The sequence below is a fragment of the Solanum stenotomum genome, chromosome 1, assembly GCF_019186545.1.
Source record: "Solanum stenotomum isolate F172 chromosome 1, ASM1918654v1, whole genome shotgun sequence".
Taxonomy (NCBI): Eukaryota; Viridiplantae; Streptophyta; class Magnoliopsida; order Solanales; family Solanaceae; genus Solanum; species Solanum stenotomum.
Window position 1 is genome coordinate 16,254,000 of NC_064282.1, and position 24,351 is coordinate 16,278,350.

The 24,351-nt window shown below is 31.1% G+C and overlaps 2 protein-coding genes across 2 annotated transcripts; one reads left to right on the forward strand and one right to left on the reverse strand.

Annotated features, from left to right (window-relative positions):
- Positions 1-951: 951 nt before the first annotated feature.
- On the forward strand, positions 952-6,264 carry LOC125862885 (agamous-like MADS-box protein MADS3). Its single transcript, XM_049543010.1, has 8 exons — positions 952-1,341; positions 4,472-4,547; positions 4,647-4,708; positions 4,831-4,930; positions 5,202-5,243; positions 5,535-5,597; positions 5,683-5,840; positions 5,996-6,264. The coding sequence occupies exons 1-8, from the start codon at positions 1,160-1,162 to the stop codon at positions 6,081-6,083; spliced, it is 771 nt and encodes a 256-aa protein (XP_049398967.1). The 5' UTR covers positions 952-1,159; the 3' UTR covers positions 6,084-6,264.
- A 5,944-nt stretch (positions 6,265-12,208) lies between these two features.
- Positions 12,209-24,062, reverse strand: LOC125862919 (MADS-box protein SOC1-like). Its single transcript, XM_049543043.1, has 8 exons — positions 23,877-24,062; positions 23,593-23,779; positions 13,329-13,413; positions 13,168-13,229; positions 12,965-13,064; positions 12,835-12,876; positions 12,631-12,672; positions 12,209-12,541 (listed from the first exon to the last, which is right to left on the reverse strand). The coding sequence occupies exons 2-8, from the start codon at positions 23,772-23,774 to the stop codon at positions 12,404-12,406; spliced, it is 651 nt and encodes a 216-aa protein (XP_049399000.1). The 5' UTR covers positions 23,775-23,779; positions 23,877-24,062; the 3' UTR covers positions 12,209-12,403.
- Between the last annotated feature and the right edge of the window lie 289 nt (positions 24,063-24,351).

The window sequence follows — 24,351 nt, forward strand, 5'->3', positions numbered from 1 at the left end:
ATATATATAGTTATACTTTCATAAACTCTTAAACGTAGAAGGGTAATATTGTGTTAGACGATTTGATGAAACCACATTTGCTACCATTTACAATCAGTGTGTACCAATGTGAACTATATTTTAATTTGATAGTATAAAAAATATTTATTATTATTATTATCTATGTATAAAAATTAAACTCAATAATTTTATAGACGATGCTAGTTAAATTCACTTAAAAAATGAATTAAGTGCAATATGGTAAATATTTCTGTTAAAGGATATAACACATGCCCATTTAATTATAATTTATGATTCCTTAATTGATTGCTAAATTCTTGGTAATTATTATCTAACCACCATAAGCCTAGGAATACCTAAATACATCCTACTACAAGACAAGTTCTTCCTTAAAAACCCTTTGCTATCACTAGGCAATAAATAGGACAAGCTATAGGTTTCTTATATTTTTAGATAATTAGTATCCTTTTGGCAATTAGCATGAAATTCTAAACAAATATACCTTATTAATTAGCCCCTAAAAGAAATTATGGTTGCTAAATTAACCCATATGCTATTTTTTAAAAAAAATTGAATATTATTCTTGACGAAAAATTAATATTTGATGTGCGCCTGTCTCTCAACAATTAATAAGATGGTCCAAAATATTAGTTGGATGCTACTATCAAACTTTGTTATGTCTTCACACAAATGATCAGCTACTATCTGAAACTTGGACCTTTTGAATTCATTGAACCTAATTACTTGGACCACTTATTAACTTTTTCATCATCATTTTGAAATTGAATTCAATATTTTTTTATGAAAATAAATTATTATTGGTCTGTGACCAGGTTTCTTTTACCCTAAAAGAGAAGGTAACAAAGTTTCTTACAATTACAAGAAATGATTTTTTTTAGGAAAAAATAGAGCAATTTTTTTTTTTTATAAAAGAATGAAGCAAAAGAAGAATTATTAGGTTACCATTTTGTTGCAAGAAGAGATCCAAGATTGAACCTTTTTGTTAGCTTCCACATTTATAAGGAAGAAGGGGAATTATGTAGTACACTTTTACACTTATTGCTAACCCCACCTTACCTTGTTTCTCCTATTCATTACTGATCATAACATAAATAATCTTCTTCATAGAATTAGCTAACTCTAGGAATAGAAGAAAAAAATGGGGAGAGGGAGAGTGGAACTAAAGAGAATTGAGAACAAAATCAACCGTCAAGTGACATTTTCTAAGAGGAGGAATGGTTTGTTGAAGAAAGCTTATGAATTATCAGTGCTTTGTGAGGCTGAAGTTGCTCTCATCATCTTCTCTAGTCGTGGAAAGCTCTATGAGTTTGGTAGTGCAGGGTATACACACATATATATACTAAGTTTTTTTTATATATATACATGAAAAATGTGTCATGTTTACTTTGTGTGGGCTCTTAATTACTAGTAATAACTATTTTTTGATGATATGGGGTTGTTCTAAATCATAAAAAGATTACAACTTTATGTTTGTTTTTTTTCATATGGGGTTCTTCTAAAACATAAAAGATTACAACTTTAAGTTACTTTTTCATATGGGGTTCTTCTAAATCATAAAAAGATTACAACTTTATGTATGTTTTCATATGACGTTCATCATATAAATATATGCTAAGCTTTTTTTATACATGATAAGTCTGTCAAGTTTACTTTGTGGGGGCTCTTAATAGCTAATTCTTGAAAATGGGGTTCTTCTAAATCATACAAAGATTACAACTTTATGTTTGTTTTCATATGAAGTTCATCATATAAATATATACTAAGCTTTTTTAACACATGAGAAGTGTGTCAAGTTTACCTTGTGGGGATCTTATTAGCTAATTCTTGATATGGGGTTCCTGTAAATCATAAAAAGATTACAATTTTATGGGTTTTTTCATATGGGTTTATCATATATATATAAAGAAAGATAAACACACACACAGAGTGAAAGGCAGAGTGAGATAAGTTGTTTTTTGTTTTTGTGGGAGAGTGGGTTTTATGTTTTTAATTCTACTTTTTTTTTTAAAAAAAAATTGTTGGATAAATAGACTTGCTAAATTGGTATGGACTTTTGCAGCACTTTACATAAGCACCAACTTATCTTTATCTGTTGTCTGTTATGTGGAGTTTTCAGATTTGGATCTCTCTTTGAGTTTTCTTTCTTCTTTCATTTTAATGTTTGATCAAAATGTGATGAATATGAGAAGGAGGGGTTTGGTTCTACCAATTGGAAATTGACACGTTTCAATGGTTAATCCACAAAAACAAAAGATCAGATTAAGGACTGACCAGGTCTAGAAACTTCTTCTTCCAACCCTTTTGGACAAATGTGTAAGATCTAGGGTTTCTCTCCATTTTGTTCCTACTATTTCCTTTCATCTTTTTCTTTAATGCTTTTGCTGTTTCTTGGAACACTTGTTAGTCCAATGGTTATAAAACATCAAAAAGTTTCAAACTTTGTCTTCTTTATACCTTTTCATCCTTAGATCTTGAAGTCCTTTCAATGATTTCTACTTCATATACCAAACTCATACATTTTCTTCTGTTGTGACAAAATCCTTTGTGTAAAAGAGAGTGTTGTACTAAACTGCACATCAAAAAGTAGTGGCATATGCCTGTTAAAAGGGAATTTGTTCATAGTTGAGATTTCTTGCATTTATTAGTTTTGCAGGTAAGTATATGATCTGATAGCTACTTTCTAAGCATATGAAAAAAGGAGTTTTCTTTATCAGTTCCCATACCCCAAGAACTGATCAAGATCTCTTTTTTCTTTCCATTTTGGTGAAATTTATTACTGATGAGTCTTATTAGATTCTTGAGTTTTTCAATATATATTAGAAACTTTGCTTCCAGCTCATGTTCTTTAAGCAATGAAATTTAGTACTTTTATTCCCTCCCATCCAAAGCCTTACACTTTCTTTTTTCATAGTCTTCAATTTTCTTGATATCATTTTTTTGTTGAAGAATGATTGTATTAAAGAAAAAATGCTTCTTTGTTTTTGGTAATATCTCTGACTTTTTTTAATTCATACACATCAATGTCTTGGGGTAATAGCACAGTGTTAAAGATGACTTCTTTTTTGCTTGTAATCTTTCAAGAAAATTACAAGAAAAAATGTAGTGTCCAACTACAAATTTCTTGTGTTCATAATCACATTTGTTCTACCATGTAACACTTTTGTTTAGAATTAGGGTTTTGTATGGAGAAAATGTGATCTTTGTTATTAAATACAAAATGAAAAACCTGATTGGCGGTTTTAATTCCTTGAATTGTACTCCATATGTTTATATTAGTTGTCCACTTTCCTGTTTACACGTTACTTAATGGAAGGTTGGTAGAAGGAAAAGCTATAGAGAACCCTTAATTCCACTTTCCCCTTACTAATATGGGATGTATGGAGTAGTACAAAAAGCTATAGAGCCCTTAATTCAATGTCTAAATAGTATTGTTTATATTTCTATCTAATTATCCTTAAGGAATTGCCAAAATGAATTTATGTTTCCACTTATTTTTGCTAAGTCTTTTTCCACTTTCCAAATATGGAAGGTTGGAACTTAGAAGAAGGAAAAAGACAACCACTTGTTATACTAATGGCCAATTAAATAAAATGGAGCAAATGAATAGAAATGAGAAGACTTTTGCTATTTTAATCCTTGTGTAATGTACTCTTCCAGCTTTTGTCTTTTTTTAATTTCTACTGTATGCCTCCTTTTTGTCCATTATATATTCAATAGTTTTCTTTTCTTTTAGAGTTTGTTTGTTTGTTCTTGTGTTGATTTTTCTTTTTGGTTTTTGGGGTAGAATGTATGGTTAGTTGAGCCTGATGAGTCTTTTTCATGGCTATGTATGTAAATTTTATTTTTATTTTTAAATTGGTGGCAGTAAGATTTGAATTCGGAATTTTCTCTGCTTTGATACCATATTAATGTGTAAATTCCTCTTATCGAAAAACTTTATACTGTATTAAACATAACTATGTATAGTGCAATAATATGTTTCAATTTATATGAGCTTCATTTTCATACACCTTTTTAAGTAGTACTCAGTTTAATTTGTTTCAATTTGATTGTTTTACCGTCTTTTTATTCCACTTATGAAGAGAATGTATTTTTTTTATAACTCTTTAATGTAATTTTCCCTATGACCTTAAGATCACAAAATTAAATGACACTTTGGTACATTCCACAGTTTATAGTTTAAAATCATAAATTTTAAAAGTTTTTTTTTTATTTTCTTAAAATTTGTGTTGAGTCAAAATCTGCCTCCTGTGACGGTGACCTCTGTGCAAAATCATGTTGCACACATGATTGTGTGTAGATGTCTTTTCCTTTTTATGTAATTTAACTTAATTAGTAGAGTATTTGTTTAATTAAGTATCTTTTATCTCTCCTTAAACGTCTCGCTTAATTAATTGAAACAATAAGAATAAGATTAGGAAAGAAAAGTAATATTTTGTTTTGTTTGCAGTATCACTAAAACCCTTGAGAGGTACCAACGTTGTTGCCTTAATCCTCAAGACAATTGTGGTGAAAGAGAAACACAGGTTTGTAGCTTTCATATTCTATGTAGTATTTTAAGTTATTATATGGTTCTTCCTAAGCATGCATGATTTGTTTTTCTTTTTTGGTTGTTGTAAATTTAGAGCTGGTACCAAGAGGTCTCTAAATTAAAGGCCAAGTTTGAAGCCCTTCAACGAACTCAAAGGTTATTTATGTCATTTGCTTATTCATTTGACATTATAATATTATAATTTTGACATATATATCCTTGAAATTAAGTGTTTTAAGTTTTCTGAAATGTTTTTTATTCGTAAAATACATATGAAGGCACTTGCTTGGTGAAGATCTTGGAGCATTGAGTGTGAAGGAGTTGCAAAATCTTGAAAAACAACTTGAAGGTGCACTTGCACAAGCTAGGCAAAGAAAGGTATATACTTAATTGCCATCTTTTTACGATTATTGTTACATATGATTATATCAAAAACTTTATATCGTGCTTCACACAATTGATATTAATTGTGTGAACCGTGAGGCTTCTCTTTGTCTCACGAAAAAGTGAATCCAAATCCACCAACTTTGAATCTACCTTTTCTGTGGGTCCAGTTCTATGAGTTAAATATTAAATTTTTTCCATATGGTATCTAATTTTTTTTTATACTGTTCGTTCTAATTAAGGATTGGTTTCTGCATTTTTGTAGACACAAATAATGATGGAACAGATGGAGGAGCTTCGTAGAAAGGTAAGATATATAAAATGCTGAATGCCTAATTTCTTCCTTTCGAAACTAGCTATTCGGAATACCACCAAAATAACTATAGTCATTGAGTCAATTAAGTTGGGTTGAAAGAGTCTGAGGTTGGTTCAATGATGTATTTCATATATCTTGGTTAATTATCAAGGGCCTATATTCACCGTGCAAAATGTGATGCATGTGAACTCATAATTCCTTCTCAAAATAAGTATTTTGAATAAATGTTTAAAAAATTCTAAATTCGTCTCTGTTGGTAATTGAATTTATTTATGTTATCAGGAGCGTCATCTTGGTGATGTGAACAAGCAGCTGAAGATTAAGGTTTCTCTTGAACTATCAACGGTACTACTCCATATTGCTTGAATTCTTTAAAAATATCAGAGCGAGTGAGTGCATGTTGAATCGTCTTATTTTTGTATGTTGACAGTTTGAGGGTGAAGGACAAGGTGGAGTGAGAGGTGTTCCTTTTCCATGGAGTACTTGTAATGCATCATTAGATGAAGCTGGAAGCAGCACCTTTCATGTCCACCATTCTCAATCAAATCAAATGGACTATGATTTACCTGATCCAGTTCTTCAAATAGGGTATATATATATATATACCTACATTACTTTCATCTATTAATTGATCGCGCTCACTCAACTTTTGATAATTCACATTAAAAATCGTCTATCTTGTTTTGTTTTTCAAAAGTCATTTTACTTTACCTAATTAGCGTTAACATTAATGTAAACTGCAGGTATCATCAGTATATGGCTGCAGATGGAGCCTCAGGGTCAAGGAGCATGGCTGTTGAGAGTAACATCATTCATGGCTGGGGTCTTTAATTTCTAATTCTAATTATTGATATACTAGTACAAGTTTTTTCCTTTAAGTTTTTCAGATTAAAAACTAAGTGACGTATAATTATGATTTGAAATGCTTGTTATATAGTAATGTATAATTTTAGTAAGTGTTATGTACACTACTCTTTTTAACTTTATAAGTTTTTTCCATTTTCTCACAAAATTAATTGGTGATGCATGGTTTTGTTAGTATTAGAAACTAGCAGGAAGAAAGGACTTAGTTCAACAACAGTTCTTTTCATCCATATTTCAGATTTCAAAAAGCATACACACATATATCTACATAAGCTTTTCCAAAGTAAGTAGAGGATCATATATATCCAACCACTATTGACTTTTTTACAAAACATAATCCATAAAACAAGGACTACCTTTACATACTAAACATAATATTTAAAAAGAACCATTAAACAAAAGTCATCTAGAAATATCTCATTTTCTAATGCTCCTTCTTGAGATTTTTCTTGGACACTCCCAACTTAGCCCTAAGAACTTCAAATTTCCCCTTAGGAAGAGCCTTGGTCATGATGTCTGCAATATGCTGATCTGAGTTGTAATGAACAAGTTTAACTTCGCCATCCTTCTCTGCTTGCCTGATAGCGTGAAACTTCACATTTATATGCTTGCTATGACCACGCTGCACTGGATTTTTGGCCATAGATATTGTTGATTTGTAGTCAACCTTAATGACTGTAACTTCTCATTTTGTTCCAGATCACGTAGAATCTTTCTTAACCATAGAGCCTGATTAGTTGCATCAACAGCGGCGATGTATTCTGCTTCTGCAGAAGATTGAGCTACCACCTCTTGCTTCTTTGAATTCCATGAGAACATGCCTGAACCAAGTGTAAAAGCATATCGAGAATTGCTTTTCATATCATTAACACTTCGTGCCTAATCACTATCTGAGTAACCCATCAGTTGCCTTTGCTTTTCCTTTTTAAACCAAATACCATACTCAGCAGGTCCTTTGATATATCTCAATGTTCGTTTAGCAATACCAAGATGAACTTGACTTGGAGCTTGCATAAACCTCGATAGTAGACTTGCCGCGAACATGAGATCGGGTCTTGTTGCTGTCAAATACAGCAAACTACCAATCAAACTTCTATAAATTGTTGGATCAGCCCTGTCACCTCCTTCAAACTTCAAAATCTTTTCATTGTAAACCAGTGGGGTCGGTACAGCTTGCACCTCTCCATCTTGAACTTTTTAAGAATATCCCTCTCTGAGAAATGAAGATTCCATCGGTAGCTTGATGAATCTCCATTCCCAGAAAGTAACTCATTTCACCCAAATCTGACATTTCAAACTTGGTCTCGATTTCTTGCATGAACTGATTTACTATAGCTTCATTGCTTTCTGTTACCAGAAGATCATAAACATAGAGTGACACCACAAAGACATCTCCTCCTTTAGCCTTTTTCACATATAAAGTGGCTTCATTTTCACTTCTCTTGAAGCCACAATGAATGAGATGATCATCAATATTATTGTACCATGCTCGAAGAGCCTGTTTTAATCCATACAATGCCTTATGAAGTAGGTGGACTTTATCTTCCATTCCTGCAACTTGAAAGCCTTCTGATTGATCGACATAGATCTCCTCCCGCAATAGTCCATTTAAGAATGTCGATTTCACATTCAAATGATACAACTTCCAATTTGACTGAGCTGCCAAAGCAAATAGCAGCCTTATTGTATCATGTCGTGCAACAGGTGCAAACGTATCTCCATAATCCAGACCTGCAACTTACGCGTAACCTTTCACAACAAGCCTTACTTTGTATTTATAAACTGAGCTATTTGGATTAAGTTTGGTTCTATAAACCCACTTCACTCCGATCACATTTCTATTTTTGGGTTTATCAACCAACTTCCAAGTATCATTCTTTTCTATCATACCAATATCCTCCTTCATAGTTTCAATCCAAACTTCATGTCTTGATGCTTCTTGATAGCTATTTGGTTCCGAGATTTCAACATTGCATCTTTCATATATCTCGGAAATAGACCTTGTCTTCAAAATTGGTGAATCAAGTGAGGATTCCCCATCTGATTCTTCTTTTTATTCCAGAGTTTCAGACCCAAATGATTGTATTTCAGGCAGCGGACTCAAGTTTTGAAAAACTGCATTATCTTTCTAAATTTTCTCCTTATCCCAGTTTCAATAAGCATGCTCATCCACGACTACATCTTTTCGGATTGAAATACTTTTTGTTTGCAAGTTGAAAACTCTATAACCCTTGGCTTGTGATGAATAACCAATAATGATCCCCAATTCACCTTTTGGTTCAAGTTTGCTTTTTTTGACAGAAAAAACATGAGAATAGCATATCGAACCAAAAACTTTTAGATGCTTGGCAGATGGCTGTATTCCACTCCATGCCTCAATAGGAGTCTTTTCATCCACAACTTTTGTTGACAGCCTATTTAACAAATACACTGAAGTATGAATAGCTTCTGCCCAAAAGCTTTGTGGCAATTTCTTTTCTAGCAACAAACATCTAGCCATTTCAACTATTGTTCTGTTCTTCCTCTCCAAGACTCCATTTTGTTCGGGTAAATAATTTACTATCAACTTGTGATCAATCCCCATATCTTTACAATACTTATTGAACTCATTTGAAGTGTATTCATTACCATTGTCCGACCTCAAAACCTTTAGCTTACTACCACTCTGTCTTTGCGCAAAAGCTCTAAATTTCTTGAAAACTGAAAATATTTAAGACTTGTTACTCAGAAAGTACACCCAAGTCATCCTTGTTAAGTCATCAATAAAGAGCATAAAATATTTATTGTGTCCCAAAGATGATGTCCGCATAGGTCTACACACATCAGTGTAAACTAGTTCAAGTTTTTCAGTTGCCTTCTGGGTAGCATTTCTAAGAAATGATTTCATGTGTACCTTACCCATTTGACATGACTTACAAACATCTTTAGACAGTGAAATCTCAGGTGAATCCTTAGTCAAGCCCTTTTCATACATAGACTTTAAAGTAGCATAGTTAAAATGACCATATCTTTTGTGCCACAACTATGACTCATCTTTACGTGCAAAATTTGCACTATCAAACCTTTCATCTAAAGGAAAAGTTTTATCCACCATTTATACTTTAATAATCAAACTATCTTCAGAGTCAAGAATCAAACAATGTTTGCCCTTAAAATATAAGAAATAGCCTTTAGACATCATTTGAGCAACACTTAACAAGTTACATGCTAAACAAGAAACATACAACAAATCATTTATTAACTTTGTACCTTGTGTAGTCTGAAAGGAAACTGAACCATTTCCATGTGTATCAATCATTTCACTATTTCCCATCCTAACTTTAGCTTTGAATGACCTGTCAAGTGTGTGAAACAAGAGCTCATTGTGTGACATATAACTCGTACATCCACTATTTATAAATCATGAGTATTTGTTAGCTGTGTTTTCTACATGAGAAGCCATAAACAAGTTTTCTTCTTCATTTTCAAACTTTTTCAACAAAATTTGCCTGTTGCATATGGTTTTGTTGTGGTTGATTCTGCCCAGCCCTGCAATTTTTCTCAATATGACCCATCTTTCTACAGAATTTACACCGAATCGATGGCTTTTCTTTGAACCAACAATCTTTTTCTTGATGATTGGCTCTTTTACGGTGGCTGCAAGGTGGAAACTTCCCTTTCTTTGAAGATTCCTTCCATGGTTTTCCCTTTGCTGCTTTATCTCCTTCCATCATTCTATTGTCCTTCATAGGTTGTTTGCCTATATGTTGTGCTTGAAATGCCATTTCTGCTACTTCTTCATCTCTTATACTTGATCTTTGTTCTTGGGCTTGCAGCTTGCTGATCAGTTCTGGCACAGATAAAGTTTTCAAATCACAAGATTCTTCTATTGCTGAAATCTTGGACTCGAACCTTGCTGGTAAGCTTATCATCATCTTCTCCACCACCTTTGAATCTGGAAAGGTTTCACCAAACAACCTTATTTCGTTAACAATCTCGACAAGTTTGGCAGAATACTCTTTCACAGTATCTCCTTCTTTCATCCTTAACATCTCAAATTCTCTTTTGAGAGTTAAGAGTTTGACAGTCTTCACTCTGTCACTTCTATCGAACTCCTCTTTTAGCTTCTCTCATGCTTTTGTAGGTGTTTCACAAGCCATTATTCTTGTGAAAATCATATCTGAAAGTGTTGAATGAAGACATGTGAGGGCCTTTGGTTTCCTTGACTTCGTATCTCATAAATCTTCATTTGTGCAACTGTTGGATTTGGTCCAAGTGGAAAGGGTCATCTTCACTTTCAATTGTTTCCCATAGACTAAGAGCTATAAGATAAGCCTTCATCTTTATCACTCATATGTGATAATTTTCTCCTGTAAACATAGGAGGTCCTGCACCCAAGAAGTCGTTGGATGCCATGTTACTACTGCTCAACTCTCACCTTAGAAGGAGAAAAAACATTAGCCTTCTTGCCTTCACAGATCCCTCAAGAAGAAGGGCTCTTGATACCACTGTTAGTAGTAGAAACTAGCAGGAAGAAAGGGCTTAGTTCAACAACAGTTCTTTTCTTTCATATTTTAGATTTCAAAAAGCATACACACATATGTCTACATAAGTTTTTCCAAAGTAAGTAGAGGACCATACATATCCAACAACTGTTGACTTTCTTACAAAACATAATTCATAAAACGAAGGACTACCTTTCCTTTACATACTAAACATAATATTTCAAAAGAACCATTAAACAAAAACCATCTAGAAATATCTCATTTTCTAACCGATTTGAATTAACAAAGATAATATTTCAGAGACTCTTTCTGGTTGTTCTAATGAAGACTAGATTGCCAATTTTTTTTTTTGGAATATCCTAAATATATTATAATTTTAAGAATTGTAAATCATAAATTGACACTTGTTTTAACAAAATTCAAATAGGAAAATAAGCTTAATATCACAGATTATAAGGAATATTGTGAGATTAAAAGAAATTATTTATCATAGATCTTCAGTTCAATTAAAACATACCATATGAAAAGGAAATATCAGTAGTAAAGTAGCAGAATAGGAACTAATGAAGTAAAGAATAGTAGTAACAATAAATAATATCTTTTTCGTCTCAATTTATGTGACACATTTCGAATTCTGATCGAGATCCAAACAAGTCTATCTTTGACCGTAAATTTTTCATATATCTTTTAAGTATTTTGGATTGTTAATTTTTGTAACTTGTAGTATTTTTTACGTAAATTACAAATATATAAATTTTATTTCAAAAAATTGAAGATTTCATGCACAAATTCCCGATAAACTTATATTGTTTATCTCTCGAAAAAATGAAATGTATCACATAAATTGGGACAAAAAAAAGAACAACAATCAAAACAAAGAGTCGAAGTAAATTAAGGAAAGAATTACATTTAATACTTAAATTAAAAACCAAAATAATAACTCTAATAATAATTTAAAAAAGAATCTTATCTCTTGTATATTTAGTGAAATAATTTATAATCATACATGACTTTCTAGTCTTTGTTACCTTTTTATATAATTGGGCTCGCTTAAACTTATAACCACATAAACTCATGAGTAATATGTTAGAATTACTAATGTAGTAATTACAGTGCAAAAAATATTTCTTGTTGAATATTTAATTTGTTGTATCATAAGTTGGTATACATTTTATAATTCAGACGTCTTAATCTTGCCGAAAATAAATAAAACCAGGTTTTGATAATGAAATGAACCTTATCCAAAGTTGGATATGAAAGCCCAGAAAAGATGAAAAGCTAAACAACTCCCTAGTGTTTGACATTATTCTCATCATTTCCAGTGTCCCAACAATTAAAATTGTTTGAAACATGTCTAATGTCTTACATAGATTACCCTTATGAGCCATGAACAGACCGAGGCTACTCGTGTTAAGGCATCATGAGCATCCGCGACCAATAAGCTGAGGTAAATGTAGCCTACTAACACTATATATATATATATATGTCCAGGGCAAGGATGAAATCACATTCTAATTGTGATAATGTGGTGATGAAATTCTTAAGAGGCAATCAAGAATATTGTTTAGAGTTTATTACTAAGAGTTGTCAATCAAAGGAAATAAAATTAATACACATCGATCCTTAGTACAAACCATCTCAGAAGTGATCAAAAGTTAATGAATCAGCTGCGCCTAAGAGACATAAGCCTAATTAGTTTGCTTGCTCAAATGCACAATTATTTATTTAGCATTAGCACTACTTGACGTACAATTGATTATATACCCCTTTTAACTGCAGATATTTCACCATTAATCAATTCTTTTAGAGACGCCTTACTCTGCACTCCGGTGGTCCTATAAACAATTCAGTCTCAACATCTGATTTTTCGCTACCATCTGTACAAAGAGCTTCTCTTTCCTTCTCTACACTTGGTGTTTCTCTCTGTTGAAGACCACCAAACTAAAAAAACCTAGATAAGTTGATTTTATATCCAACTATGAGTTGGAAAAAAGAAGACTATACTAATTTTAAGGAAATGAAAAATATACCTTCTCCCTCAGTTTTGCATTTTCAGCAGCAAGGATTTTCCCCTGGATTTGTAAGAAAGGGAAGCTTTAAGAAAACAAGTGGAAATTCTTCGATAGAGACATTCACATTCAACAAAATAATTAGGCGCGCATAGGTAGATTGTTGTGTTTTACCTTTGTGTGAATTAAAGCTCAACATATATATATCACTCAATGTAGCCTTACCTTATCTTTTAGTCGCTCAACTTGTTCCTTAAAAACTTGAAGCTGAAAAGAACAAGATAAGATAAATGCCAAGTTCCCGAGACTTCATAAGAAGAACAGATAATTTCTAAGACTAATTTGATCAAGAAACCTTTCGTGCCCGGATGGTGCTGACACTCCTCTCCAACTGTTTTTCTATCTGTTGTACTTCTTGAAGGGTACATGACTGAAGACCTTCTCCCAAGAATTTCCTGATGAAATTTTTTCATTTGTTATCTTTAAAACTTACTAAAAAAAAGGAGAGAAATCATGACAATGCAACAACTTTTGGAGTAAGCTAAGGTTTAATTGAACCTTTTCGATGTTTCAAGGAACTCTATCTTCTTCATTAAATTTGCTGCTTCATGCTGCATATGCTGCATGCATACTTGTGTAAGCCTTTTATTAACTTTTTTGCAAGAAACTACTAGTTGCTTTCTAATACATCCTACGGATCGGAGGAGGAGACATTCTACCTGTAGATGTTGTCCCCCAGCTTGGTTTTCAGGTTGAACTCTGTCTTTAGTATGCCTCTTATATCGCTCTATTATCTCCTGCGTGCTGCAAAATTCTCCCTGTTTACTCTTTAGGCATTTATAGCAAAATGGAATTTTGAATGACAACTATTCTGATAAGAGCATAACAAGCAACTCTTGAACTCCTCAAGTAGTTGAGGTTTGGTTAAAATTGGAACAAATATCACACATATATATAAGAAGTGACAATATTAGCCACAAGAATGAATCAACAATACCCTTCATACAATCTAATCATTTCTTAAGCTATGCACTTTCATTTTCCTCCCTTACTTTGGCCAAACCATCATGTTCACAGAAATATGGTGTCATTGGACTAGACTCGTTATATCACCACCTGCAGCACCTAGCAAGAGTATCCGATCCCCGTGATAAATGCCAGGTTTTCCAAAGTATGGCTCGACTCTCGCAAGTGCCAACAGCCAGCAAGCATGCTATGTTTATGTGAATCCGAAACCAAAAGGGCAACAAATTGGTTCGAAAACTCCCAAAGGGCAACTCAATTAATTATGAAACCAAAAGGGTAACAATTTTTAACACCGTTTAAATTAGATTTTCTAAAACGAGGCTCAAATTTCAATGAGCCTTACAAGGCTCAAATTCCAATGAGACTTGCAGGGTTTTTTCTTTTTTTTTTTAAATATTCTCGTTTTATTTTCTTGTTTGTTAAAAGTCTGATAATAATAATAATAATAATGCATAGTTGTTGATATGATGTATAAAGATAGTTTATACCTTATTGCTAGCCATTACTTTGTGGCTTTTCAAACGGACTAAATCCAATAGTTTAGACCTTATTTACTACTTAGTTGATATATTATTTTCTTCAACTTTTTTTATGTAAAATTAGAATTTGGTTTATTCACTTGTAGAATGATAAAATTCAGCCTTCTTTAGTCATACTTTATTTTGGTGGAAATGCCCTATTGATAAGCTAAATCTTCAATGAAATGACTTCAAATTTCATCAGCAAATCACTTTAAATATCTCATAAAAATCAAAGTTGAAGTTAAAACTTTCTCCTTCAAATTTGAAATCCTTAAACTTGATTGTTATCTCCGATATATGTTTCACGCGGTATATGTTTCAAAGAAAGTTTTAACGCGTTCCTCGGTCACCTCCTTTCACTTCTGGGCCAAAAGGGCCACATCTTGAAGCTAAAATTCCAAAAGGGACAATAAATCTCTAGATTAACCAAAAGGAACAAAGCGCTACACTTCCAGCGTCTAACAAATTGCATGGATGGCTCATTACATTACATTTTAGATCAACCAAATGGAACAAAGCGCTACACTTCCAAGACTCTTTCAAATTTCTCTGTTTAGTTTGCTTCCTAGTCGTGCGATGGCACACAACTTTATTTTATTTTATTTTGTATTTTATAGTCGACAAGATAGTAACAATTTAAAATTTTCTTTAGGGGCCTAAGTCTATGGCTCTATAAGGAAGCACTGCAATTTGCAAATGCAAGAGAAAGCTAACTAGCAAGCAAATGTATAACATAGTTTTCACAAATTTACCTATTCGTATTTTCAACCCATTGAGGACAACTTTCTCCTTCGCCAGTAGTTTTGAGAGCTAAGCCAATTCGTGAAAATCTTAGCTCTGTCACTGGTTTGGTTACAGGGTTGTGTGGTGAAGATAAAGTGTGTTGGGAAAACACAAAATCAACGTAGAATGTCACTTGTGGATCTTATTTTCCCTATTTCCACAAGATAAGTCATTTTCCTCATTTTTAAGAAACTTACTTTTCAAAATATTTGACCAACAATTTGGAAAACATTTCCGTACCACAAAAATCCCCTTGATGTTTTTCATCCAAAACTCAAAACTACCATATATATATATATGATCCATGTCCACTTTTGCTTGCTAATATAACTTCTTCTGCATTTGCAAATTGCAATGCTTCCTTATAAAGCCAAAGACCCAGTCCCTAAAGAAAATTTTAAACGGCCGTTTGGATGAACCGTCTATGCAATTTTGTTTGTCACCGGGAGTAGCGCGCTTTGTTCCTTTTGGTCAATCTCAAAATTCACTGTCCCTTTTGGAATTTTAGCTGTAAAATGTGGTCCTTTTGACTCTCAACTCTTTCACTTAGCCCCATCCTTGACAACCTCATGGTCTTCGTGATAATATTAATTGCATATTGTTAGTTTTTTAAAAGATAGTGCAACACAAAAGTTGAAATTATTGATCGAAATTGTCTCTGGACTTTTTTTTATTAAGCATAGAGGATTTTTAATAGCCAACTTAAAAAAATAAAAATCTGCATATTTGAAAAGCAAAAATCTAGAATATCTCTAACTTATTTTATCTAACTAAATTTGAATTTTAACAAAGAGTTAATTATTGTTCTGGTAAATCAGCACAGAGGCAACTTTCACATATATTTGGGGAAAAAGGTATATATTTCTAGATAATGTGGTTCTATAGATTCAAGTGAAAGTTAATGTATACTACTAAAAAATACGTTCGAGTTAGCTACTAACTTTGTTGCTGGTCCTTCGCTATTTTACGTGTAGTTAACAAAAAAATATTGCTAATTTTAGGAATTGCGACTGATTTTGTTGTTTAGCTACCAAATTTTCTATCAATAAAAATTGGTAGACTGAAATTTTTAGTGTTTTTATTATCCTAATAAATGGTGTTTAAATTTTATTAGTCAAAATTTCTCTTATGTTTGATAAGTTATTTTTCTTGGGAGTTGTTTAGGTATTTTATCTTCATTGTAGTTTGGTGTCAAATGCGTCGTTTCACTTTTATTAATCTTATCTAATGATAAAATTTATAGTGTTGATTTTAAAAAAATTATTTTATAACTCAAACTTTTTAAATGTATAATAGAATCATACTAATGACAAAGGGATAAACGTGTAAAGCATATTTCTAGAAATTAGTATTATATTAAAAATGTAAATTTTCAAAATATAAAGTTGAATTACCCTTTTATTCTTACACTAAATTAAAAATAAAAAATCTATTTATTAAATATTAAATAGTACAATTTTCATAATATATTTTTTTAAAACAAATCTCATAATAAATTGAGTCTTTTCTATTACTTCTAACATCTCATCATAGAAAATCTTTTCTACTATTTTATTTGATTAAGATGTTCACAATTTCTTGAGCCTTCTTCTCCACTGTCTTCAGTTTCTGGTACTTTTCATGTCCTACTCTTTTTTTAAATTATTTTTTATATATTTATGTGTTTGAGTCGAAGTAAGAATATTGAGGCTTCTAACCGCATTTGGGTTGATTATGCTGCGATTCAATATATGTATCATATTAGTTTTAATTTTCATGTATGTTATAGTATGTATTTATCTTTAAATTGAAGTGCTATATGTATAACTAAAGTAGCATCAAATTTGCAAATTCTCTAACCTCAACTTATGAGTTGTTAATTTTTTTTTTTTTTGTATGTTTTGATTTTTATTTTGTAACAGAAAAAAAGTACACTATATGTATTATTTAAAATGTATCATTTGAAATATAAATTTTGCATTAAATATTTTAACATAAACATGCAATGCAATGCACATTCTGAGAGACTAGTTAATATAATAAGCTTCACCTATCGAACAAAAACTAATGTGGGTACAAGGTTCCAGTTTAGCAAGGCCAGAAGGAGCAACATGGGATAGCATTTGTCAAATATTTGAAGCTGAAATCCAACAAAGGACATTTACTAGAGCTACAGATAGCTTAGGATTAGCTAACAGTTAACTTAGTGGATTAAACTGCTTTGTCTCTACTCTGTGCACATGTAATCAGTTTGGTATGCCAAACTCAATCTTGTAATTTTTTCTCATCAATGATCAAAGGAGGCAGTTTAATTAAAAAAAAAAAAAAAAGCTTCACCTTAGTGGTTTACTAGCTTTAGAGAAAAAGTCAACTGATATGACATTCTTATTTTCTTTGGGCTTTGGTGTTAAAGTCCAATATTGATGGGATGAGGAAAAGATGATCTCCTTCTATGGACATAATTCTCTCCTGTAGAACTAGTTTTTATATAGTAGAGTGTGTTTATCTTTTACTATTGATGTAGTTCGATTAACAGAACCACGATAAATTATCATGTCTTTCTTGAAGTATTTCTTTTGTTGTCTGATTTATCATTTTTCAAGATTTCCTTTATTATATTCCGCATGATACCTGATTATTTAGTCTCAACAAGTGTGAAGTTCAAAATGCATGTGCAAAGAAAACATAATTGACTCAATCTTGAAATCGGACTCCAAAACAGTAGTTGATATAATTAAGATATGCGGTTGAAGAACTAATGATATCACTGTTAGGACCGAAATAATTAATTAGGTGTCATGCGGAAGCTAGCATAGCAAACCTCGAAAGACCATGAGTAAGAAGAAAAGACACAAAGATGATTTAATGTGGTTCTTTACTTTTTTTTGGTAAGTTCTATACTTCTTGATATACTTCATACATACGGCCAACTTTGGTCTTTTAATTTTATGAAATGAAGCTGTTTACCTGTTTTTTCTCTTACCAATCATGGAGTTAATGAAGACATCTCTATGTCTTTTACTAATCCTAGGGAGTTTCCTCATTCTGTGAAAGGCAATTAACTAATGAAAAAGGATAGTCTGGTTAAGGTTTTTAAACATTTAAGGATTCTATCATGTATTGTTGTATTGCAAATTACTGTAGATTTTAGCTTTAATTAACTCCCCCTATTTGTAATCTTCCTTAATAATATATGTGGTGGATGAACTTTTTTTTTTAAAAAAAAGCATATTGAGATATATTTTTATTTGTGAAAGACAAGGTGACATATCTCCTAAAAAATGTGGCAAAAGTGCAGTGCAAAATGTGTTTCAAATATTGAAGGCAAAGTTTGTTATGGCATAGAAGAGGGAACTAGTGAAGCAGCATTGACTACTTCCGATCCACTGATGAAGATGATTTTTTATTTATGATAGTGATGTTTGGGCAGTTATTGTATCACTTATCAGCACAGATTATAGGTAATTAATCATATTTTGTCAATAAAAGCTTGAATAAAGGAGGGAAAATCACTTAATATTTTTGTCTTTATTAGAACTTGAAACTTCATAATTCTCTCGACTAGATTCTTTAATTGATCATCATAGGAGTAGGACCATAACTTTGAATCTTTCTATGATGAAGATCACTAGGTGATCATATATACCCTGATTAGTATTTTTAATTGTATTCTAATGTTGGTCCTAAAAGAAAATTGATGTCTAGGATTGGGAGTATGAAAATCAAGAAGTGATAAACAATTGCATATTATTAGAAAGAGTTTTAGTTATATATAGTGTTGTGCAAGCATTTTAATATACAACTCTACACAGTGTTGTGTAAGCATTTTCTAATATACAACTCTATTAGTTTCTTTAGTTTAAAAAAAATACTAGAAAATAGGAAAATAATTTTCTTTTCATGAAAATATTTTCTATTAATTAATTATATTTATCCTTCATACTAAACGTCACTCTTAAAGAGATTTATTTGTTGATATCTCTTTTTATCTGATAATATATAATAAAATGTCACTCTTATATAGAGGTTTATTAGTACATATCTTTATTGTATAATAAAATGTCACCTTAAAAAGAGGTTTATTTGTACATATCTCTTTATTATCTAAAAATATAATAAAATATTTACACGGATGGCCTTGTAATGTAAACTTGATTAAAAATTGTAGGTACTTTCGAGATGTATAGTTGTGGGAGTATGGGAATCAAGCACTTCAGCATGCAAAATATAAAAATAAAAGAGGTGAACAAAACTCAACCTTAGAAAAAACAAAAGTTTAAGTTTTATCCGCCCTAATATTTATATAATTAGGTCGATCTTTTGATAAAGTATTGATCGATTTGGTAAAAATGCTAATTAATCTATTATCGTTTAAATTTATTTATAGCAAGAAAAAGATATTATTGTCAATTCATATAGGAAAATATTTTCACTATTTCAAATTGTTTGTCTTATATTTATGATCTTAAATGAAAAATATGTCAAATCATTTTATTAGGATTGATGTAACCCCTTTGTTCTATCAAAAAGATAATATAACTAGAACAATCCGAAATTAATGAAACTCAACTTGGAGCACAAAACATGGCAAGTCGACTACTAAGTCTAATTAAGCACAACCAATAATAGCCAACCAAATATTAGAAGAAGAAAAAGAGGAAAAGAACAATGAAATTGTTGAACTACTTAATGTGAGGGGGTGACGAAAGGGTTTATTCAGATAGTAAGCACCTTTCAACTCCAATTCTGAAAGCTCCTATGGAAGGGTTAAAAGAAATAAGAAAAACCTAATGTGAGGGTATGCCTAATGATATTAAGAAATTAAGGTTGATTCAGATGTTAGGTAAATAATTGAATCTGGCTCCTCTTTATTTTCCTTTTCCCAACTTTTAATTTGGATGGAAAACACATATATCCTGTTTTAAGGCAAGGGGAGGAATAGCTCAAAATAATCTTATATTGCTCGGACTCTTCAAAATATTGTCGAACCTGTATTGGATCTTTCAAAAATCAATGTACTTTTTTGGAGGATCCAACACGCGCCCTAAAATATTTTCTCAAGAGTCTTGAACAACCCAGGGAACAACTATATAGCTCAACGGTGAAGAGCAGTATATATATATACTAGATAATTTTAGGCCCGTGATACGGGCCCAATATAATGAAAGGCCCACTTACGAGCCCAGTATTACAATATTATATATATTTATAATAGAAATTTAATTAGTTTTCAAAAAAAAATTATTATGACATTTTCAAATAAACATGATAAAAATAATAATAAAATATCAGATGCTCCAGTGATCATTATAACATCATGTCAAACATATATATTTGAATTAAATAATTAATTTAATGATATTCTTTTTCTATTTTATTTGAAAAATTATTCAAGAGAATAGATTAAAATTATTCTCAATATATTAACAATTTTCATAAAATATATGAAGCAATAAAGTCTACTGATTCATCTATAGATTAATTTTGAATACACTTATAAATTTGTTTTAAAGGTGTTTAACAAACAAAAATAACGACCTACTTGATGAAAATTACAATGAATCATCTCATTATTTACAAAGTGATAAAGGATAAAACAAAGTTATGACTTTATATCTTGTCTTTCTATTCATTAAAATTAGGAGAAAAATCTAGTATAGTAATGAAAGAATTTTTTTCTAAAGTAATTTATATACCTGATGAATGAATGTTTTACCTCAAATAATGAGATGTTAAAAATATTAACAAAAGTTAATATAATATATATTGCAGTAATTTAACATAAGGTAGTTAAAATAATAATTTATATAACTTGCTAAAAATGATGTTAACTGATGACAAAATAATAGTAATAAATAATATATGTTTCTCAATAAATTATATAATGACATATATGTTACGTGAAATTTTGGAGAAATCAAGTAAATTAGATACTTCAAAAAGTATCTTTACAATCCAGAAAGAAAATCAACGCCATGAAATTGAAAAGTCTAAAGAGAACCAAAGAAAAGGACATAACATGCTCCGAAATTTTTGAAAATTTTGTTCTTGAAGAGCTTGCTCAGTGATTGCATTCCTTATGAATTACGCCTTTTTGAGAATTGCAATTGTGATTGATATTGGATTTAACATATTAATTGGTTCATTATCATATTCATTAGAATGTTTGAAAAATGTGGATCAATTGAATTTTGTTGAAAATTTGTTATATGGACAAGTTTCAGAAGTGATGTGTTCACTAACAAATAGTGAATTTTACTTTTGTCTTATAATTGTTTTACAAAAGTAGGGCCATTAGGGAATAGATGAAAAATGAAGTTCTTAATGTTGAAAAAACTGTGTTATTGGTCTTCCTAATAAGAGATCTATACTGAAGTGTGTAATATTTAGAACTATTTAATTTTCTTGATATCATTCTTGGTAGATTTTTGTTAGCGTGAAATTACATTTTTACCCTTAATAATAATTCACTTAATATATAAAAAGATGTTTCTAGAATTATTTACTATCTTTCTTAATAGATTTTTGTTAGAATGAAATTACATTTTTACCCTTGATCGTCCTACCACTTCACTCTTCTATATAACAAAAATAGAAATATAGGTAAACAAAATAAGCATGAATATAACATTGGCACAAACTAAACTATTCTGGCAATTCATCTTCTCAAGTGTTTCTTTGTCTAAAATCTTCCAATCTCTTCCTTTTATCTCAATGAAATTTCATATTTAATTAAATGTATTATGTGGTCGACCATCTTCCTCATAACTTATTTGCATCTTCAAATGTAGAGGGGATTGTCACATTTCTTTGTAGTGATGTACAATGGATTGATGTACTAATGTTTTCACATATCATGAGGTTATGTAAGACTCTACCCAACATACCCGATCCCTCGGTTTCAATTTGATTGTCTTGTTTTGACTTGGCATGTACGAAGTTTAAGAAGGTAGAGAAAACTTTTGAATCTTGAGTCTTAAACATCTCATGTGAAAAATTAGAATTAAAGAGTCGTCAAAAAGAAAAGACACATTCTTTTCTAAAAGAAAGTATGACAAACGAATTGAAACCGAACAAGTAATATAATAGTTCAAAAGTACATGGAGCAGCTAGCATTGAACAAAAATTGAGTTGCGGCAATGGCCCATTCTGATCCCATGTTTTAAGTTAATGAGACAATTTCTGAAGGAAAAAAATAATGTATACTACTTAGTAAACATAAATGGAATCAACATGGGTTGTGGTGCACTGGTGGGAATTTGTCACCTTTAACCAGAAGTCTTAGGTTCGAGCCCAAGGTATGGAGAAAATCATGTTAGGAGCGCCACTCCCGAATGGGCCCTGCAGTGCGCGGTCCGAATTTAGTCGGAACTCTAATGTGGGCTTTAAACACCGGGTGAAAAACTATAAAAAAAAAAAGAAAAAAAAAAGGAAGAAGCGGTGCATGGACGTAACTCTAAAAGCTAGATTATATATGAGGTCATAATTGTTTAAGTCAATATAAACAAACCATTGATTCATACCTCAACTAATATGAGACTCTAACACGGCCACTTCATATCTAGGTCCAATAAAACGTGGATCGGAAATCCAAACAGGAAAGGACTTAGCTTGACTATACAATATAAAGATAAAGTTGATTTCTTGACCCAAAATATACGTACTAGGAGTAATATTCACATTGTGATGATATTTGGAATGAAATTGGTACAAATATTAATTGTTATTGACAAAAGATTCTCAACAGTGAGCATGAAATCAAGTAGTACTACATAGTAGCTTGACAACTGGCTCCAAGTTTTAGCTTTGAAGTTCACATAAACCTCTTTAAATTAACTCTAAACTAATCTACAAACTCACTTTCTTTTTTACTAACTTTGTCAGTTAAGTATCTCTTATAGTACTTACTACTAACTTTGTCAGCTGATTTATGCTTATTAAATCAAGTTCATGGGAAACAATGACACCACTAATCATAACAGTAGTATACCTACTTTATAATCAAATATTTTAAACTTATATAAATTTACTGAAATTACAAACCCAAACTAAGGTAATTATACTCTTTGGGGTTTCTTCTTATTTCCTGTTTCTTTAAACTTTACTTGTGAGATTATACTGTTTGTGTTATTTTTGTTGGTTTCTTGTTATTATTATGACAAGACTTTACTTAATAGGAAACTTTTCATAACTAAAATTTCCTTTTTCAGTTATCACATGACGTCAACAAAAGTTACACTTCAATTGAATACAGTATAATTTTTTTTTTATCTTATGTGATGATCATAAAATTATGCCATTGAACAAGATTTTATTAACTAGGGCACCAAAGGGTGTTGATACAATTGGATCTCTTAATAAATTACAAAATGACAAGAGAAGTTGTCATTTTAAGCATTTAACCATCAAAAAAAGCAAAAATATATTAAATGTTAGATTTTGAGATGAGTAAACCTAGATCACTCATAAAATCAATTGTGCTATTTATATTGAAGGTACAAAAGATGAGATCTGATACAAATATACAAGAAAATGACATTTCAACATTGTATAATTGGTTGTATTTTCAACTCCAAGATAAAAACTCATTAATCAAGAAGCTAGATGTGGGTGGGGTTATTATGTTAAGTTAACATAAAAATGTAATCTTTAAAATGAGATAAAATTTAATTACCTGGAGCTAGCAAATTCATATAGTTTTCCTCTTGGAGAAAAAATAATCAATCCAACTTCAGCATCACATAGAACAGAAAGCTCAAAAGCTTTTTTGAGCAAACCATTTCTTCGCTTTGAGAAAGTAACTTGTCTACTTGTGGCGTTCTCTATACGCCTCATCTGTGTTTTCCCTCTCACCATATCTCCTAAAAATAAAAAATCAAAAATAAAAAAGATTGAAGATAATATAAAGAGAGTGTGTGTTGAGAAGATGGAAAGGGTTAGAATTAAATAGAAACTTACAAAATTGGTAAAAACTGACAAGTTTTATGTTTGCAAGTTATATCAATGAGGCAAAGAATAGAATAGAAGTGAAGCTAAAAAGGGGAAGTCCCAAATCTGATGTGTGTGGAAGAGCAAACTGAAAGGGTAAAAAGGTGCAATTCCTACCCAAAAAATAATGGCATATCATCCACTAAAAGAAATGAAGGGACAAACACAAATAGGACTATACTTTTACTTTACTTTTTAAATTTATGATTTGATCTATATATATATATATATATATATATATATAAAACTTTTTATAGTCTTTCAACACGCTCCTAGGGTGTGGGCCTGATTCTTTTTCATATGCCAAACACATGAAAAAAATTTTTGATATAGGTGGAGGTGAAATTCAATCACACAACATTTGTCTGCTCTGATACCATGTTGAAGTGTGTGACTATCTCATTTAAAAGTTTAAACTATTTGAGAGAATACAATTATTGTAGGG

Coding starts and splice junctions, on each gene's coding strand:
- LOC125862885 (XM_049543010.1), top strand. CDS start 1,160: ATGGGGAGAGGGAGAGTGGAACTAAAGAGAATTGAGAACAAAATCAAC. Junction 4,709..4,830: donor GCCCTTCAACGAACTCAAAG/GTTATTTATGTC, acceptor ATACATATGAAG/GCACTTGCTTGGTGAAGATC. Junction 5,841..5,995: donor GATCCAGTTCTTCAAATAGG/GTATATATATAT, acceptor TGTAAACTGCAG/GTATCATCAGTATATGGCTG.
- LOC125862919 (XM_049543043.1), bottom strand. CDS start 23,774: ATGGTGAGAGGGAAAACACAGATGAGGCGTATAGAGAACGCCACAAGT. Junction 13,414..23,592: donor TATGAATTTGCTAGCTCCAG/GTAATTAAATTT, acceptor AGAATTTTGCAG/CACGCAGGAGATAATAGAGC. Junction 12,542..12,630: donor ATGCAAAACTGAGGGAGAAG/GTATATTTTTCA, acceptor AGGTTTTTTTAG/TTTGGTGGTCTTCAACAGAG.